The following is a 19362-nucleotide window of genomic DNA, read 5'->3' as shown; positions in this document are numbered from 1 at the left end:
TAGCCGGGCAGGGAGTGACGAGATGTGCTTGATGCCGTGTTACAGGCGATTGCCGCGAGTTGAATAACTCGCCGCGTTGGCGGTTATATAGATACTCGACCGACCAGGCCGGGCAGTCTACGCGTCGACTGCAGTCGCGTTAAAAGCGTACACGCGCTGGCGCGCATCCTAGCCCGCGGAATCCGAGCTGGCGTAGGCTGCGAAATCCGAGCTTTGGTACAGCGAGAAGGCTTTTTTCAGCCACTTTTTTTTTCATATGCCCTCGTAGACACATCCGGGCTGCACCATTGGTGAGGCGCTATTGTATGAGCGAGTTAGTACGTACAGAAGAAGCAACTGACCGCCTCAATGGGCGCAGTCCGCGCATACTGAGAATCAGGTACCAAGACTAGCACCCTGCCTTAACACCCGTCAGTGAGCGACCCGCTGACCACCGCTGTCCATATCGGTGTTTCACACATAGACATTGCCATAGATACTCACTGACTCAATCCTAATTCAGTGGCAATTAGCACAAGCATGCCCTGCCGACGATGCGTTGCTCTGGGACTCCTTCCCTCACTTTCCAACACGCACGCACTCTGTATCGGCCGTGCAGTTTGGTAGACACACTTTAGGGTTTAGGTGCTTCAGAAGTATATCGGAACGCTAAATTGATACCTGTAATTGCTTAAGAGTATAAAGGTATTTGTAAGTAAGAAACCGAAGTTACATGAGAAATATGGACTGAGAGCACACCGATAAAAGACGTGGTGTGCCCGGAATACACTCATGGATATGTGGTGTGTTCTCAAAACCATGCTAGCATAGTATAACTTCGTTTAATAACTACATATTAAAATAAACATTTATCTTTTCCGACACTTGAGCGCCCGGATTTGAATGTGCGTTGGACAAGCGTGCAACGCCGATGGGCGTCGAGACCCGTAGGCTAAACAAATGGAACTAATTTTGACAAAGTAAGTTGAAGTTTGGAAAACGTGCACGCCGAGGGCACCGCAAGTTTCGCGCAGCCTCCGGCAGACACGAGACGCAGTTCGCCTGGTCACCCTCCTTGATAAAAAACTCCATGCACAGCACATCTACTGACTACCAGCAGGAATATTTCTAAACATCCCCGTCTCGACGCCCCCAGACCGCAAGCCCTGACGACTCCCGTCTTCCTGCCAAAGCAAACCACAGCGGCCTCTCCGATGCTCTCGCTCCCAGCGCCGCCGAAAACAAAGTTCCCAGTGACAATCTTCGCACTACATGAATAAAGTCCATCACGCAGCACCCGCACACCGACATATTGTTCTGCGCACGGGGTAGGATGATCACGCGAGAGTGCTTTTGGCACTGCACGCCATCGAGGGGACGCGCCCGCGCCTCCCCTCCAGTGCTCCCAGAGACTTCTAGACTACCGCAGAGGACTCCAGCTTGCAGCATCCCGCGAAAGATATCCACATAGCGACGCAGGCGATCTCGAGTGTAACAACGCGCACGGCCGCATGCGGGTGCGGGACACGAGTGCGTCGGGAGCGACAAACTTGGATGAGGACGATGTTACGAAAGAAACATGAACGCACGTGGCAAGGCGCTCAGCACGGGGCTAACAGCGGTGGTTAGTGCCCTGCCAGTGGACGCCGCTGCGAGCCTCGCTTCTTTTCAGCACCCCTGACTATCCTTAGAGGCCGCGGGTTCGCCTCTAGCATCTTTCACCACTGCCTTGGCTCCAAGAACGGAGGAGACGTTTTGGTGCGGAGTTTCCGCGGAGCGACTAACGAGCGACGCGCCTGTGGTATCGGGGCGCGCGTGCGCTGGCCTGTCCCGTATGGTGGGAGAGCCGCCCCTATTTGATGGGGTGAGCACAGTCGAGGAATGGAGCCGCGATTTGCCTCCGAGAGCGGCGCCGCTTGAGGCGACCGCCCCAGGTTTCCTCGCCACAGAGCAAGAGCCGACCGCAGCAGACAGGCCTCCGCCCCCCACCCGCCGTGCATCGACTTCGCTGAAGGCCTGTCCTCGCCTCCGGCACCCCTTCAAGAACAGCGTCGCCTTGGCTGCGGCCTTGGTCCGGCCTCGCGAGAAACAGGGCACCTTCGCTGCAGGGGGGGCACCAGAGCCCTGCGAAGAGGCTGCAGGAGAGGGGGACGGCCTTGCCTTCTTCGCCGCGGCGGTCGCGGGCGCTCCCGACGATGCGCCTGGGTGAGCCTGGAGGCCATGCGCGGGCAAACCAGCGCCTGGAGGAGGCACGGGAGACACTGACGCGACCGAGGCACCCGGAGTCGACCGCGAGACGTAAGGCATCCCCGCCCCCGCCGCGGGGCCTGGGCTTGCCCTCGTGACAGCCGCGCGGGCGCCGGAAACGCCACCGCTGCCTCTTCGATAGGAGAGACCGATCGCATCGTGACCAGGGATAGACGCGGACGCGCGGGACGCTGGCTGAGGGACGAACGGCGCGATGCAGAAACGGGAAAGGAAACTCAAGGATGAGGACGACGTCGCCTGCGCGAAAGCTTGCCTAAATGGATTCTCTGTCCCCTTGTGCCCGGACTTGAGGGTCGATTCATCCGGCTCCACTTCATGCAATAGATCCGTTGACGCATGCGAAGCTTGGATCACTGAAGAAGGGTTAGCCAAAACCTCTGCAGCGACTTCCTTTCCTCTGCTTTCCTTTTCACCCTTCGCTTGACCGCCTGCATTCTGTCTCTCCAGGGTGAAGCGACCCGTGGCCCCGTGGCTCCTCTCATCCCGCCTCCCGCCTGAGCCCGCGCCTCGAATCGCTAGACTGGCGACTGCCTTGGCAGCGGCGTCAATCACCGCAGCGTCACACAAACACGCGTGCCTGTCTTCTCTTCTTTCAATCTCTCCGTCGCTCCGGCCGCATTTGCACTCGTGTCCATCGTCTGCGGCGATGCGCGGCGAGGCAGGCCTGCTGAGACTGCGGTTTTCGTCTGCGATCCCCCGCAGGTGCGCTCTGCTCTGCGCCCGCAAGCCGCCACGGCAAACGAGCTCTTGCCGCCGCGCGCCGGTTCCATTCGTTTGTTCCTGTGCAGCTGTATCACCCTGTGGGGCAGTGCGGTAATTCGACATATCTGTGCTGTTCAGGAGCATAGGTGACGCTACACGCTTTGATCGGGACCGCACTGGTATCGCGCGGTCGCAGCGACAGCCAGCCTGGATGTGCCAGGCGAGGCGCGACAACGGAAAGTCACAGCGGCTGCCGCGCGCCGTGGCTTCTCGGACCTCCTTCATGATCTGAAGCGCAAGGGAAAAACGCGAATCTCTGGAGGCAGCAACGAAGGGGTCTACCGGCCGCCCGTCTTCCCTGAACAGGCACGCGTCGTCGTCATCGTCGTCGTCTTCGTCCTCTTCCACGTCGGACTTGTCAGCAACCCCGTCGCTATCCGCGGCGCCGGCAGCGGCGCTCGCCGCAACAGCGGAGCGTGTGCGAATCGTGCGCCTTGGTTTGCGCGACGCTGAAGAAGACGGCTGCGGCTGTGAATTTTCTCGCTCTTCCGGCTCTTCCATGTCCTCTCGGGACTCAGCGCTGTCTCCGGCGGCCCGCGCTCGTTTCTGTGCCGGTCGTTCCGCGTTTTCTTCCCCTTCGTCTCCAGGTTCCTCCTCTGGTGCTGCCCTCCTCGCTCTCCTTCCACCCTTTGCGTTCTCTTTCACGCTGCCCGCTTCGGGTTCATCTTCACCCAAGCCTGCTGCAGGAGTGGATACCTGAGGACTTCTCTGGAGTTTCGTCCTTCGTTTTTCTTCTTTACGCTGCTCTATCCACTGGCGCCGCTGCTCCTTGCGCTGCTGAGCTTCCTCGCGGCGCTGGCGCTGGCGGACGAGCGAGTCGAAGCGCCGGCGCACACGTCGGGTGGTAGCCAAGAAGCACTTCATCACTTCAACAAACAACTTCTTCAGAGACACTCTCTGCAGGGCGACACTCGACTGCGTGCCAAACCGGTGCGTGCTGAGAAACTGCACCCATTGTTTTTGCTCCTGTTGAGAAAATGCCGAGCCAGGCAGCGCCACACCACGCTGCTCGATCAGATCTTCTGCTGCCAACGTCTGCGCCACGCGCGGTCGGGCGACAGGCAAGCTGTGGCCTGCTGAACTCGGCGGACTGTGCGAGGCACCGCCGCGCGCCGCGGTTTGGGGCCTTGCAGCGCTGGTCGAGAGGCGTCTCCGTTTTGCTCTCTTGAAGCGGCAAACCGGGCACCGCCAGACGGCATCCGGCTGCAGTTCCTCGTCTGTCGGGGGCGGGAAAATGCAAGCCAGATGGAACACGCGCCGACAGCGGCGTGACGAGGAAGGCGAACGCCGCCGCGCCCGAGACGGAGCGCCGCGCCGCCGAGACGGCACTGGCAAACCAGCGTCCTTGACTGGACGCGAGGCTTTCAAGGTGCGTTCGTTCTCCTTGTCGCGGGGATTCAGAGACTGTTCACCGGCAGCCTGCACATTCTCTTGCTTTTCTTCTGCGTCCTCTCTGTGTGGACGGTCTCTGGCCTCACCGTCGCACAAGAAAAGGTCGCCCCCGACCCCACACATCCAGCACAGACGTTCGTGGTAAGTGCCCCGCTCTTCGTCTTCAGAGGCGTCGCTGAAGAGCCGCTCTTCGTCTTCAGAGGCGTCGCTGAAGAGCCGCTCTTCGTCTTCAGAGGCGTCGCTGAAGAGCCGCTCTTCGTCTTCAGAGGCGTCGCTGAAGAGCCGCTCTTCGTCTCCCTCGTCCGACACTCGCATCTGCGCCTCTCCTGCGCCTCCTTCCACGCCGTATGGAAAAACCTCGTCTGCCTCCATCGTGCCTGTCGGCTCTTTTTCCGCTTGCGCACCTGCTCCTTCCAGCGGACTACGCACCGCGTTCATTTCTGGGCTCTGGCGCATGCACGTGGAAGACCCCAAATCACCCTCATTCCCTTTCCTCCGCTCATCGTTTGAGAAGCTTCTCTCACCAAGCTCGCCGCAGCCAAGGCTGAGTGCCTCCTTGCTCGCGCTCTGGCCGTCTCGCGCCGCCTTCAAAAGCTCGCGAAGCGCCGTGGCTGCGATATCGGAGGACGGAAAGGCGCTACGACGAAGCTGGTGAAGCAGGCGATCTCCCAGTTCCCTGTGAAACGCGTTGGCGGGCACGCGCTGCCGGCGACGCGCAGACGCGCCTCGCCTTGATGCCTTCTTCCTCCCTCTTGCGATCGCCGCGTCACTCTCGTCGCGAGCGCCTTCGTTCTTCGCGGCGTGTCCCGCCGTTGAGCCCTGGGGAGGGGGAGAGCGCTGCTCAAGCTCTGACGCTGAGACCTCGTCGTTTGCGGAGGCCGGTGAGGGTCGTCGGGCCTCCGCGCAGGGAGCTGCTTCCAGTTCGCCGCTTCCCGCCTTTTCCACAATCTCTGCCTCAGGACTTTTCGAGCCCGCACCAGAAGAGAGACTGGTCTCGGTCGACGTCCCTTTTACCAGCTGCCGTGGAAGCCGGACCGCGCGCTGGAGCGGGCGATGCGGTGCACGGGGCAGGGAATCTACGAGGAAGCTGGCGAGGCCGATCGGAGTCAGCGACGGCAGGAAAGCTGCCGCTCGCGCGTGGCGCAGAAGGACATCCGCAGCCCGCAGATACCTCCACCGCAAGCAAGCCCGTTCTTCCTCCTCGCTGTCAGCTCTGCCCGCCGCGGCTTCGCTGGCAGCATCCGGGGTCCCGCACCCGTCGCCCGTCCCGAGAGCCGCTTCGCTGCTGCTTTCCTCCTCGTCGCCTTGGACATCTGTTTTTTCGGCTGCGCGTGACGCGGACCTGCAGCTGCTGGGCTCGCTTTCCTCTGGCGCTTCTTCCTTCACTGTTCCCACCGGCAGGCCTGTCCCCTTCATCTCGCTTGCAACGGGCTCCGCCCCGGTCTCCTGCTTCGCCTGCTTCTTCGCTTCATCCGCAGTCGCCTCGCCTCCGTGCACGCGGCTCGCTGCTAGCCACAGCGGAAGAAGGACGCGCTTGCGCACGAAGGGGTCGTATTGAGACAGGAAGGAAACGAACTCTCTTAACTCGAGCTCGAGGCCCTTGCCCGCTTCCGAATGGCTGTTGGAGAGGCCAGGCTTCCCCACCTGGTCGCGGATTCCACTCCGCTTGAGGGAGTCAGCTTCCGCTTTGTGGGCATTGGGCAAGAGACGCGACGGAAGGCCAGCGAGGCGACCGGCCGCCTCTGAACAGCTCGCTAGCACATCGTCCTTCTCTTTTTCAGAGACTTCCACGGCCCTAGTCAAGAACGTGTGCAAGTCTTCTGCCTCACCGACCCCATCATGCGGGGGAAGGGCAGCCAGAGCGGAAAGCTCCGCCGACGCAGGGGGGCATCTTGAGCGATTGACGCCGAGAGGCACATGCGCAAGGAAGGCTTTATAGAAGAATCTTTGTGACGGGAACGGAAGGCAGTGGACAAACGCCTCCGCCGCCTGGTTTCTGTTCGCGTCGCCCTCTGAGTTTTCTTCACCTGCCTCTTCACCTCCAGATCTCAGAAAGTCGAGACACAGGCGCAGATATGTCTCCTCGCACAGCTCCAGCTCTGCGCGCTTCACAGCGGGGCATCGCCGGCCCTCGGGCGATGCGGCAAACGAGGACTCGGGGCTGGAGCCCTCCGCGTCTGTGAGTCCTGCGTCAGACATGTCGGTCAAATAATAGCCGCGAAGCTCTGTCGGCACATCTGGCAACGGGAAACCCGTGAAGGGGCAGGCGTTCAGGACGGTGGGGCCTGAGGCGCACGGCCGCCGTGACTCAGGGCTTTCGTCCCCGCTCGATTCTCCGCTTTGAGCCCGCTTTTCCGCCAGGCCGCCCTCTCTCTCCTCAGACTCCTTACCTTGCGCGCCCGCACCCGACGCCAGCCACCCCGTGAAGACATCCAGCGCGAGGGGCGTTTTGTCTTCACGGGGAGGGATAGGAAGCCGCAGGCCTTCGTGCGCCACGCACTCCGCGGCGCGGAGTCCTGAACGTGAAAGAACCAAAGCAATTGGCGTCTTGACTTTCAGAGCCCCGCTGCATTCCAGTGCGTGTCGCATCCAACCACACAAAGCCCCAGGCAGCCACCGGGGCGGCGACGCCCGCACGGTAAAGTTCCTACTTTGCGAAACAAAACGGTTTACAGTTCAGGCGCAAGAAAACAGAAGCCTGTACTCTGTGTTGCGGGCAGCCCCCCTCCCCCCCCCTCCTCGCCGCCGCCCCGCCGTTTGGGCTCCATATCTGCACGACCGCGCGCTTGTCTGTTTCGAGACAAGGTGCGACTTGCAGGAGCGAAGGCGCGGCGCGGCCATCCGAAACACTTACCTGTATCGTAGGCACCGTCCACGCACTGGAAGTAGGCTTTGCTGACGTATTCCCCCGCAAAGAGGACTCGCGGATTCTCGGCGGGATGGGGGGCGCGCAAGACCTCAGTGTCGTCCTCGAACGCGTTAACGGCCTGAGGCGCACACGAGCCAAGCCTCAGAGCGGCGTGCACGCTTCGACGCGCGGGAGTATCTCACGCAGAGCGACACACCACGCGATTTCCAGGGGACGCCACTGAACGCCGCCGCACCAAATGCTTCGCGGCCACTCGTAGCCCCCATCTCCGCGTGCATGCAAACGCGGAAACCGCGACGCAAGTGCCTCAAGTTTCTACGTGCGCAGTGACGCCGGCGTACAAGCACATCGTGCTCAGAGAGCGACACACAGCCCCCTCTCCGGCGTTCAGCGCCGACATGTACGTATGTATATGTATGTATCTATGGCTGTATATCTGTGTGGACGTCTCAGTCGGCGTTCATTCTGCGAGCTGAAACCCGGACGACTGACTTGCAGTGCCTTTGTACGGACGACTTACAGGGAACGAATAGGATCCTCGGGTGAAGGGGTCTGCTTGCCAGCGCGTGACGAGGTAGTCTACGAGGCGAGGCAGCTTCTGATCAGGCAAGCCAAACATCCTCTGCAGCACCGCGAGCACTTCGGCGACGACCTACAGAAAGCCGCAGAGACAACCAAGCAGCCCTGCTTCGTAGACACGTACCCCGGATATGTGCAAACTTTGACACGCGATCGGACGGGACGCAACAGGCTAGCTGCAGCTCGCCTAACGGTTCCGCCATAAGTATGAATAGTACCCCGCGTGCCTTTCGACAGACGGACACGGATGCAATCCTTCAAACAACTCCATCCCAAGCTCAGCCATCCTTTAGTTCAGAGACACGCGCACGAAGAAGCGGAAAGCCTTGGATTGTGAGGAAATCGCACCCAATGGCGCAAACGCAGCTCGCGCGTGTAGGCCTTTTTCACAGTGTGCGCCAAAGAGGACGACCCGTGAGGACGGCCATGTCTGCAACCGATTACACTGCGATATGTGACCGTCACCCCTGATCTCTCTTTGAAGGGCTTGCCCCGGGAACACACACAAGCTGGCGGACGTCTAGTGAGGCATGCGCGTCCTATCAGGAAGGAAACACGACAGGACGCATGCCTACCTCCTCATCGGACTGCAGTCCGCCGTAGCCGTTGGAGAACGGTGGGAACGAATGCGCGAGAAGGCACCCCTCTTTGCCATACGCATGCAGGTTCAGAAACTGGAATTTCTGATCCAGGCAGTTCAGCTGCAGCTGATGCGGCTCCCAGAAAACATCGTCGGGGTGCCAGCGCAAGATGATCTGAAAGCCAGATGTAGCACAAGCACCACAGCAGGCCTCAATGGCCAAGCTGACTTGCCGGCGAACGTTTCTGCATCGTTGCAGCTTTGCTCATCCCGGACGTGCGTAGACCCACGGCGTACTCCCGCTGCAGGCCGACGCCCGCCGAGACCACGACAAAGGGATTTGACATGCACGCTGAAAGATGATCGCTGAAAGATGATCAGACACACTGCGCAAGGACTGGCATCCCGCGGGCGACCAACACAGTTATCGGAGTTCGTACAACCGCCAACAGAAAAAACGCAGGTCAAGGCTGCATGCAGCCAGTTCGGGACACGGCCAGGTCCACGCACAAGAACAAAAGCGAAAAAGGGGGGGCAACGAACCTTGTTGTGAACGCCCATTTTGATCCGCTTCAACGCCTGCTGTTTTTCGAGCGACAGGGCCGGCGAGAACTGAAGGAGACCGGCGGAGCCCGGCAGCGGCGGCTGGCAGTCGTCTGGGTTCGCTGAGGCTCTTCGAATCGACGGTGCGTCTAGAGGGTCGCTCCTGCGAGAGTGCGCAGTTCTACCGTCTGCCATGCCCTGCCCCAACCGGAGAAAGGACTCGCTCAGCTGCGACACTGGCAAGGCGACGACAGCGAACTTGGCGTGGACGCTGCGGCTCAGACCACAAAAAAGGCGTGCAGAGCCAAGAAAAGAAGAGAGTGAAGACAGAAAGACGCGCTGAAACGCTAAAACAGGGAAACTATGCAAGCCAAGCGCCAAACACGCACATATCGCAGACACGCTAGACCCCACAGAAGCAGCACAGACACAACGGCCTAGCCTGCCGCAACCCGAAGAGATACAGCGCACGAAGAATCACACACATGCGGGAGTGAATGCCCCAGGCAGCCGCCGCGAATCCGTTGTCCTCCTCAGGGTGCGCCAGTAACACGCTGAGAGAGTGGACACGGAACCCCAGTGGCAGTCGTTCCTACAGTGCGAAAGCGGCAATGTTTACTTCCTGTTGCTCAAAAGCGGAGTCTCTCAGCTCGTTATTAAGGCTTCAGAAGCGCAATGAGACATTTGAAACAGAGAAAGCAAAGCAGGGCCTCCATACTTACTGAAAGAACGTGTTGGTAGAGTCTTCCGCCTGCCGCGCCTCCTGAAGGTCTTCATCGTCCGCTTCTGAGCGCTCCTCTTGGCTGTCTCCGTCTCTGGCCTGCCCGCGCCTCTGCGCCCGCTTTGTCGGCAGCCCGTGGCTTCGGTTGAACGCAACGGCTGCGGGATGGACCTGGAGTCTCACTCGCACAGGCCACTCCGCATCTTGCCTCGCCTCTGCTTCCTCTGCGCCTGACCGCGAGGCATCTGCCTCTGCATGCGGCCTTTTTTCTCCGTCTGGCATGCACACCTCAACCAGGCTGGCCGCCGCGCCGGTGAGAATGAAGGGATGGACTTGGAGCGCAAGGAAGGCCGGGAGGAAATTCCATCCCTCGACGACGATTTTGTCCGCGCCCGACGCCGTCCACGCGTTGAATGGGTTCACGCGAGGCCCCGGAGTCTGCTGCTCTCTCTGCAAGGTGTACAGCAGATGCTGTTGCTGAGTCCGCAGCGCCGAGGCCATCAGCGGCATCGGAAAGTGGCGGATGAGAGGCAACGGAGCAGCCCGACGCGCGCCCACCTCCGCCGGCTCGCCGTCGTCTCCGCACGCCGAAGAGGGCACCCCAGGAGCGCGCTCCGCTGCCGCATCCAGGCCTGCTGTATATGCATGCACGTCACCCCCCGCGGTAGAAGCCGCGGAAAGGCGAACAGGGATTTGTTGCTGCCCGAAAGGCGCACGAGACGACGACATGGGAGTTTGAAGACTTTGCGGGGAGGGAAGAGGCGGCGCGGACGCCGGCGCACCCGAGGGAAGAAAAGCCGAAGAAGACCAAACCGCCCGGGACGCTGACAGGGAAGTTGAGGACGAGCGAGACACTCCTGAGCCGGCAGGCGGGTGAGGGTGCTCCAAACGCGCTTCCCTCGACGCCGAGGAAAGGGCGACCCTCTCACGTCCCTGTTCGCTGAGCACAGCCACCTCGAAGGGGAAGTTTTTGAGGGCGGAGATCGATTGTTCGCGCAGGTCGCCCACGTAGCCGAGTCTCGACTGCAGCTGCACGAAAAGCATTCGCAGCTCCTGTTCAGTCAAAGCGCATCGCGAGCTCTTCGGAGAGGCATTGGATTTCTGTTTTCCCCGCTCCGATGGAGACGCCAGAGACTGCGTATCGTTTCTAAGCGACTCTCTCGCCTTGCCAACGCGCCCTTCTTCTCCTTCCACGGAGGCAAGAGGAGTGGAGCTACCGCTCGCGCGTCTCTGCGACGCCCCCCCCATGGGTGACCCGTCGCGCGTCGGCGACTGTGCCCCCTTCCGCGATCTTTTGTCGCCTCCGTTGAGTTTAGTAGAGCTGGCTGGGAGCTGCCTGCCAGCCGGGAAAGCTTCTTCCTTTTCCTCCTCTTCTCCCGGCAGAGACGCAGGCAGGACCTCCTCTTCGAAAACCTCTCGAATACTCTCTTCGAGGATATCCCACGCGCTGCGGCGGCAGCCGCTATCCGTACAAAGCGCGGCGGGGAACACTGGGCGGACGATGGAGTGCTCATGCAAACGGAGTGAAAAAGGAAACTGGACTGGAAACGGTGAGGCAGACGGATGCCGCGGAAGGTCCTGAAGCGCGCCTGGGACGCCGAAACCGCTCGCGCCGTTTCGCTGCTTCCCTTCCTCTTCTGCTGCTCGAAAGGCTCCCGCCTGAGATGTCTTCTCGAGGCCTCTGCCCGTGGGCGTCGACGGCGAAGAAGCTAGCCCACCGTGGCATTCCATCTCGCGAGGCTCCTCTGCGGTGCTCGCGTCCCCTGCCGCCGCTGGACGGGGGCAATTATGGCGCTTGCCGCTGACGGAGAGAGACTCCATCGATCCTTCCTCGTCGTCAGCCCCGCCTGCCTCCTCGCCTGCCGCGCCTTCTCCCCCTCGTTCTCCTCGTCGCGCATCCGCAGCCGAAATCGCCGAAAGACTCGATTTCAGCCTCTCGAGCTCGCACGTGTTCAGGGCACAATACAGAGCGTGCTCCCCGCGCGATAGTTGGGCTTCGCGCAGCTTCTCTATCGCCCGCCGCCTTTCGCCGCACGCGGCAGTGCAGCAGTCAGGACAGCAGAGCGAACAGGAGGCGCCCGAAGCGAAGCTGGCGCGCTCCTGCTCGGCGGCGGCCCCTGAGACCGGTGCCGCGGTGTCTTCGAGAGACGGGAGAGAGTCGACGGTGGCGCGCGCGCTGTCCTCGGCGCCGAGGAGACCTCGGAGCAAATGCTCACCAAGAGGGTAATACGAAGGAAACGCGGAGGACGAAATTAGAGATGTCCGTGTCTTCCTTTTCCTGTCCCGGCTCCTGCTGCCCCCCTCCGGCTCTGCGGAGGCGGCCTCCCGCACCGCCGTCCTCGACCCCGGGAGGCTGCGGCTGCTTGGCCAGTGCGCTCCGTCTCGCGCGCCACACACGCATGGACACGCGTCAGCCAAGGCGTCAGCGGCTGCAGGGAACGTCCTCAAGTTCTCTAGCGCATCGCTGCACACTTCGTCGAAGTCGCTTGCGTCGCGCCGGGCTTCCGGTCGGCTCGAGGCGTTGCAGGACGCGGTCGCCTGCTGCGACGAGCAAGAGGGCGAAGGAAGAGTCCTGGCGGATGCCTGCCTCAGATAGGTCCTCAGCGGCGGCGCAAAGCAGTCCGCCGCGGCGTATGAGAGAGAGACTGTGGACGCAACGGCCCCAGGGACGATCTCGTCGATCTCCGAATTGGGGAGAACGACGCAGCCAGAGATACACGACGTAAACGAAGAAGCTGAGGACGCATGAGAAAGCGAGGGAGGCGGGCACGACGCTGGCGGACTCGAGGCCCGAGCGGCGGGGGCGAGGCCGTTGTCAGAAGCGCCTGCGACCTTTTCAGCGCCTCCCGGCGGGTCTTGCCGGCTCGACGTCTCATGCAGGCCGGTTGTCCTCTTCTCCGGCGCGCCTTCTCGGCTCTCCGCCGGCTCTGTGGGGAGTTGAGAATTCGACGCGGATAAGGTTGGAGCCGGGAAATGAGCGAGCTTCGCCGCAGCCCGCTGACGAATAAGCTCGAGAATGTGGTTCACGCGAACCGTTGAGGCGTGCGAAATCCGCGCCCCTGTGCGGTCGTCGTACCAGCTGCGGACAGATACAGCAGCGACCCGTGTGTTTGAACCGAATACAAAAACGGCCACGAAAAAGCTAGAGAAGTCTTCCAAGCAGCCGCGAACGACCGGCACACCCCTCCCGCAAGCAACGTAGTTTCCCAGAAACAAGTCATCTATCCATATGCTTGGTGCTGCGGGTCTGCGGGCCTGAGAAGGAATGTCGAGGCGACGAGTGGTTTCAAATTGAATAGGACAACCAGTTCAAGAGGCTCTCTAACGTACGCAAAGAGTCACGGATGATATTCATGTCCTTGTCGTTTCTATAGATCTTCTAGAGCTTGTCAGCTTCCTTTTTCTCCACTGTCTGGGCTGAGAATGGCACGTACTTGCTGAAGAAAGTGCTTTCCCAGTTTTGTTTTCCGCACACGTCGGCAACAAGAGGCCGGAGAACAGCGGCGATGCCGCTGACAGACCGCGACGGCTCGCGTCTCCACCGGCAGTCTCTTGGAAGGCCCGCCGCGCCGACGATGCCTCCAATGGCCTTGCCGACAGGCTCCGTGTTGAAGTCACTGTGTCCGCCACTGGCATTTGCAAACGGCGACTTCTTCGTGTAGGAGAAGGCACTATCGTGTTGGTGCTTGCGCGCCTCCAGCCGGTCGGACGCTGCGGGTCGCTTCTGGCGACGGCGAAACCGCGTGACGCAGTGCATGTAGTTCGCGCCCAGGTCGACTTGGATATCTGCTCAAGACACGCATGCGCAGCGTGTCAACGCGACACAGCTGAGAACGTCTAGGACCAGAGAAAGAGCTCAATGCGGCGCCAGCGTCTCATATGGTTGCGAAGACGGATGAAATGCAAAGTACGAGGGGGGTGACGAGTCGCGGCGGCAACACCGCCGAGCAATGTGCAACGCGACGACGAATACGAAAGCGAACTCGCACACACTCGTGGGACTGCGGACACGTTGGCATCTCGAACCTCCCACTGGCGGGCTGCAGGTCTTCCGAGGCGCCTCTAAGGAGGCAAACACTTACCCTTGACGCTTCTTCCGTCTGGGAGCTGGCGCGCTGGCAAGAGAGTCGTGAAGGCGCGCCCTCCCACTCGCGGCTTTGCCTCAACCAGAAGGACCTTCGCTCCGCATCTCCGCAGGTACGCGGCAGCGGCCAGGCCGCTAACACCTGCGCCAATCACCACGCAGTCGCACTTCAGCGAAAACTGCTCCACAACCGGGGCGTCCGACGCCGGCGCCCGCGCCGCTGGGCACGCGCCGCCGGCGCGCCGCCTCCTAGAACACGGAGAAAGCGAGCAAGAAGGCGAAGGCGAAGCGGACAAGGACTGTGACACAGACGGCGGGAGTGGCTGGGAGGGGGTCGCAACCCCTGCGAGCTTCGAACTGCCTTCGCCTCCGGAGCGTCCCTGCTGTTTGTCTTGGTGCAGCTTGCCGTCCTTCCCTTCAGCCCCGTCCACGGGCGCCTCGGCGTCGACCCGTTGCCTTGTCTCTTCCGGCTGCGGACGGTCGTCAGTGGGGATTCGTGCCCGCTGCGCCCCGCACTCGCTCTCGTTCTTCAGTTGCTGCCGAAGGACGCGCGCAAGTTCTCTGGCGGGCAAGCCGAAACCGAGGAGATCCACTGGCAGCGCAGGCCCGCATACTGAAGGCATCGGCGAACAACAGAGAGAAAAGGATGTGCCTAGAGATGAACCGTGTCGCCCCGTGATTACTTGACCTCACATAAACGTGTGGTCCCTCTAGAAACTGCATTCCCGTGTCCATTTTGCGGAGGTCCTCAGCGGAAAACGAAAAGAAGACCGCCACGCCCCCCTCGCTGAAAGGAAAAACTCCCACGCTCCGCCCTCGCCCCAAACTCGATTTACAGACTCTTTTACCTGCTCTCCGACAGGCAGGAATCGACTCTCCACTCGAGCCGGCTGTCGCCTCCCCGTTGAGCTCCACGTCTGTCCGCCCACCGGTAGACCCTGAGCAGGAGAGGCGCCCGGCGGCCGCGGACGTCGCGGACTTCTCTTTGGGCCTCTGCAGCGGCGGAGGTTTGACCGCCCACGGCGAGTGCGCGCTGCCTCTGTGCGGCTGAGACAAAGAAAGCCCCGCGGGGGTCAGCGGCGCAACTGTCGCGATTCGACAGAGCTCGGAGGTGTGGAAGGCGCCCCCTGCGCTACGGCAGCTCCCATGAGTGGCGCCGGCGGGAGGCAGGAGACGCGAAGCATGTCCGCCAAGGACTGGCCACGGAGACTCACGGGGGGCTTGAAGGCACGCCTGGAAGTCGCACAGCGAGCCCCGCGACCCGCGGTTAGTGAATGAATTTGCAGAGGAAGGAGCCGCCGAGAGGAGAGACGTGCGAAGAGACGGGTCACACGAGAAAGACCCCCTTTTCGGGCTTTTTGACGAGTTTTGTACAGCATAAGGCCCAGAAAAAGAATCTTCACCGAACAGAGGCGACTGCAAGAAAGACTGCAAAGCCAGAGGCGATTCCAGCAAGACGGCTCGACGGCTCTGACCTCGTGAGACTCCTGAGCCGCCGCCGTGGCTCCTTGGCGAGACACTCTCTCCGTACGAAGTCTGCCGCGGCGTTTTTAGCTGAAAACAGCACAGATCGTGGAGACAGTCCCGAATGATTCCATCCACATGGCGATTGCCTGACGCCCTCGTGGCCGCGCTTCCAGCCGACACGCCATTTCTAGGTCCGATGATCTGGCATCCACCGCTCAACACATCCATGTAAGTGTGCACAGCGATGCGCAGAAGCACCGAGATAGAGTTGCATCGAGGGCCTGCGCCCTCCCCGGACGGCCGCTCGCGGCACACTGGCACAAAACAGTCACTCCCACGGCTGTAGAAGGGAGCACCGGCAAACGAATCGGTAAAGCTTCAAAAGGAGTGAAGGCAGGGCAACTGAGAAAGGTGCGTACGCTGACGGAAGAGTCCCGGATCCGCGCCTACGGTGAGTAACCGCAGGATGGATTCGTCTTCTCTGTCTGTTCATGCATCATTTCATATCAAAAGGTGCCCGTTGTAGATGCACACGACGGTATATGCATCCACGTGTCTTCTTTTCCCTGTACCTGCGGCATCTCTTCGCCAGCATCACTCGCAAGAGGAGGAATCGCACTGCCTTGAACGCTGTGCGCGTCTCTCCTCCGCTTTCTTTTTCGCTTCTCCTTTGTGTCGTCCTCGAGAGCGCGTGACGCCGGTGGCGTCCATTTTCCCTTGAGCATGTCGGTGTATTTGCTGCGCTTGACGTCGCGCTTCGGGCGACTCGGCGCAGCGGCGACTGGCGACGATGGCGAGACGGGGTCGTCGCCGGCGCGGGACGAGGCATGGCGGCCTGCGGACGCGTCTTCACTATCCTGGTCACTCTCAGCAGTTGCATCCGTCCGCGCTTGCTGGCGATTGGATTCTGGTGGCTTTTCGTTCCCTTCCTCCGAGCGCTCGCGGCCGGCGCTCGTCCGCCGGCTGGGCGACTGGCTTCTATCTTTACCTCTTTTTCCAGCGTCCTTCGCCTCGTCTCTGTGCATCGCCTCCTCTTGGTCCACAGAAACCGCAGGGGCTTCTGACCCGTAATCCGCCGAATCTGGTGTGAGTCGGGCAAGAGAAAGTGACTTTGAGGCGCGACAAGCTGCGGCCGAGGATCCCTCACAAACTCCCCGCCGACTCTGGTCGCCAGAATCGGCCTCTTCAGCGCGAGAATCCATTTTGGCGCCGGTTTGCCGACGACAAAAGAGAAGCACAAACCAACAAGGCGCGCTTCCGGGTGAACGGACGAGGCGGCCAGTGGAAGAAGCCGGTAAGTGGCAGTCGCGTGCCAGATCTCATTCGCGCGTGGAAAAGCCGCCGCCTCGTCCTACGGGGAAATAATACACACGTCTCCCGCGGCTGAAAAACTTGGATTTCCCAGGAGACTGGATCGAAAGAGTTTGTGACAGCATCCGTTCGCGTGAGTAACCACTACGACAGCCATAATTCTTCTCCTCACTGGCTCGGAATCGAGTGCACACTTTTCACCTGAATGCGTAGCTGAAACAATATACAAATATGTGGCGGTTCCTTCGTGGACCTGAGCGTAGTCGCGCCCTCGAACACCGGCTCAAAGTCGCATGCAGCGAAGCTGTTGGGAATTGCTTTTTCCACGTTCCTTAAAAGTGTAAAAGTGCCACGGATTCACTACGGGCAATCGTAAGGCCACGCGCACACAAAACCACGTGCTCCACAAGAAAAGTTTCCTTCCTCAACAGCCGATGGCTCGATGAAAGGTCCAGCGCTAGGATGTCTCGGCAACCCGCGTAGAACGGAAAACATAGGCTCCCTCTTTATCTCGAAGATCAATCAAGTATTAAAAGCTGTGGGCTGCGGTGGCGAGAGACTCAGGATTCATTTTACCTGAACAGGGAGTCCGCTCGAAGATGCAGTTGCTTGCATGCGGACAGGAGACGGCAGGGCCGGGGGCCCTGACCGCAGCAGACGTGTGAGGCCACAACACAGTGGCACGTTGCATCCGTCAAGACAGCTACCGCTTGTTTACAGGAGTATTTGAGTTGTGCTCTTGAAACACGGTACCGTGAAGATACCAGGTTTTGCCTGTCACCATATGAGGGCACAGCGTGGCGAAAGGTAGCGGCAGATCCTACAAACACACCTCGCTGTTTGCTTGTCCACGATCAAGATGCGCGCGTACGCCGACGAGAGCGCCGGATCTCAACATCGGCGCTTGCTATTTTATCTATGCTGAAAGATTCGAGCCAGGGGGGGCTGGGAGAGGTATGGGGCTCTCTAGCATATCAAAGAGACAGTGTGTTGGTGCTGCCTAGCTCGACGCGTTAGCACGCGTGGAGCGACTTTCGAGAATGTCGATGATGCGGGTACCGGTTACTTCGCCTTAGACCCGAGAGACAACGAAAGTGATGTGGGATGGCCTATTTTGGGCCACCTACTCTAGCACGCCAAGAAGTGACAAGCAATCCGTTTTTCGGCGCACAAGGAGGAGTATACGGTGTGCTGCCTCAGGCCTGCTTTCTGACCGCCGAACAGTGGCGAGCAATCAGCCTTGTTCAGGCAGAATCTGCCCACCTGAGGTCCAGCGCATGTGCATTTGTAACAGCATATTGAGTGAACTGTGCGGGGGAGTGCAAGCAGGTAGCCGTAGAATAACTAGGGCACGCGAAAGAACGATATCGCCCGTAATTGCTTGATTTCAGAGGCATGTGAGCCTCTTGACGACCTGGGTCAGAAAAGCAGCAGGTGATGTCAGTTTGACTTCGTGTGCCTGAGTCCGAAGACAGGAGGCTGTGAATGAGTCTCGGACCTCATTGCATCATGGGGGGCAGTGGGCCTCTCAAGCGTATGACGGCCGCTACAGTTTGTAAATGCTGTCAGCCCTGCAAGGGATGTCGGTTTTCGAGTAGCACCACTGAAAAAGCTCAGGGTTGGCTGGCAAATAATTGCAACAGGGACTCACACCATGCTTACATAACTGTAGATATTGGATTTTGCGCTTCCGAACGGACGCAGTTGCGCAAGAATGAACCACCAGGGCGTTCGCTCAGCTTGCACACCACTCACCCAGTTCATGACGTAGAAGGCTCAATGCTGCAGTTAGTGACGGCAAGGTACTGCCGCCGAAAGACATCTCTCCTCTCTATTGCTCAAGGTGTTCTCCGTAAGCGACCCAAGGACTTCTGTGTGTCATCCTCGGATGGCGAAAACAGTGATGCGAGGCTGTACGAACAAAAGTTGCATTGTAAAGGAGCATCTGCGTGGTTCTTCCGCAAAACTACCAAAAGTGGCGCTTCACCGACACCACCGAGTGAATGCTTGGTGGTGTCGGTTGCACGCTCAACAACGCAGGCGACGAGCAGGCACATCGAATGTTTAATCGTGCGTGCAAGGAAAGACAGAAGGGTCAACGACACCGACATACGCGGGGGGCTGTGGTTGTGCGGTGACAGGGCATGCACGATACAGCACACCGGAGGAAATCCAACCCTACCATCGATAGACGCGGCTGGCCCGGCAGGAAGGAGAAGTAGAGCCGGCTTTCCGGTGGGATTGGAGGACGTGAACCCACCCCAGGTGTGTCGCTACTGGGAAGAGATTGACTCATAAGGCTGGCCGTAGCGGTTGCAAGTTGCTTCGCAGGACTCGAAGCGGTCCCGGTTGCACCTTCCGTTGGGCTTTGGCCAAGTGTCAGGCTTTTTTAGAATCATTTGTTGCGCTGTGAGCTTTAAGAGTTGTGGGTCCTGACGTCGAAGGCTGATCAGTGCCTGATTTCTGTCGAGGAGGCGCACCACTTCTATGTCGCGACATCGAACGCCCATTCGGGCGTTTGCCCGGTGTTCCGCTTTTCTGATGTCTGCGGTGCTTCCTCTCTGGTGATAAGGTGGAAATGGCATCATTAGTACGACAAAAACAATCACGTGGACTGTCGGTGTCGGGTCTGCAGCAGATGCAGCCCCACTCGAAATCGATCTTCATGGATGGGGGCTGCAATACCGGTTTCTGCATGCCTGTGGTTGCGGAGAAAAATGAAGCATGCTTTATTGTCAAATGGAGCAGCTTTATATACAACGCATAGTTGCCTCTGTCTTTTACCGACACAGGGTGTCGTGTTCTTT

The 19362-nt window shown here is 60.1% G+C and overlaps 1 protein-coding gene across 1 annotated transcript; it reads right to left on the bottom strand.

Moving 5' to 3' along the window:
* Window positions 1-1647: 1647 nt before the first annotated feature.
* On the bottom strand, window positions 1648-16446 carry BESB_046100 (uncharacterized protein; the record flags this gene model as incomplete). Its single annotated transcript, XM_029363061.1, has 10 exons — window positions 1648-6917; window positions 7256-7388; window positions 7791-7922; window positions 8425-8604; window positions 8973-9243; window positions 9695-12772; window positions 13128-13479; window positions 13776-14390; window positions 14626-15331; window positions 15817-16446. The coding sequence occupies 10 exons, from the start codon at window positions 16444-16446 to the stop codon at window positions 1648-1650; spliced, it is 11367 nt and encodes a 3788-aa protein (XP_029220427.1).
* Between the last annotated feature and the right edge of the window lie 2916 nt (window positions 16447-19362).

The sequence above is a fragment of the Besnoitia besnoiti genome, chromosome III (assembly GCF_002563875.1).
Source record: "Besnoitia besnoiti strain Bb-Ger1 chromosome III, whole genome shotgun sequence".
Lineage (NCBI taxonomy): Eukaryota > Apicomplexa > Conoidasida > Eucoccidiorida > Sarcocystidae > Besnoitia > Besnoitia besnoiti.
This window is presented reverse-complemented; position numbering and strand designations above follow the sequence as displayed.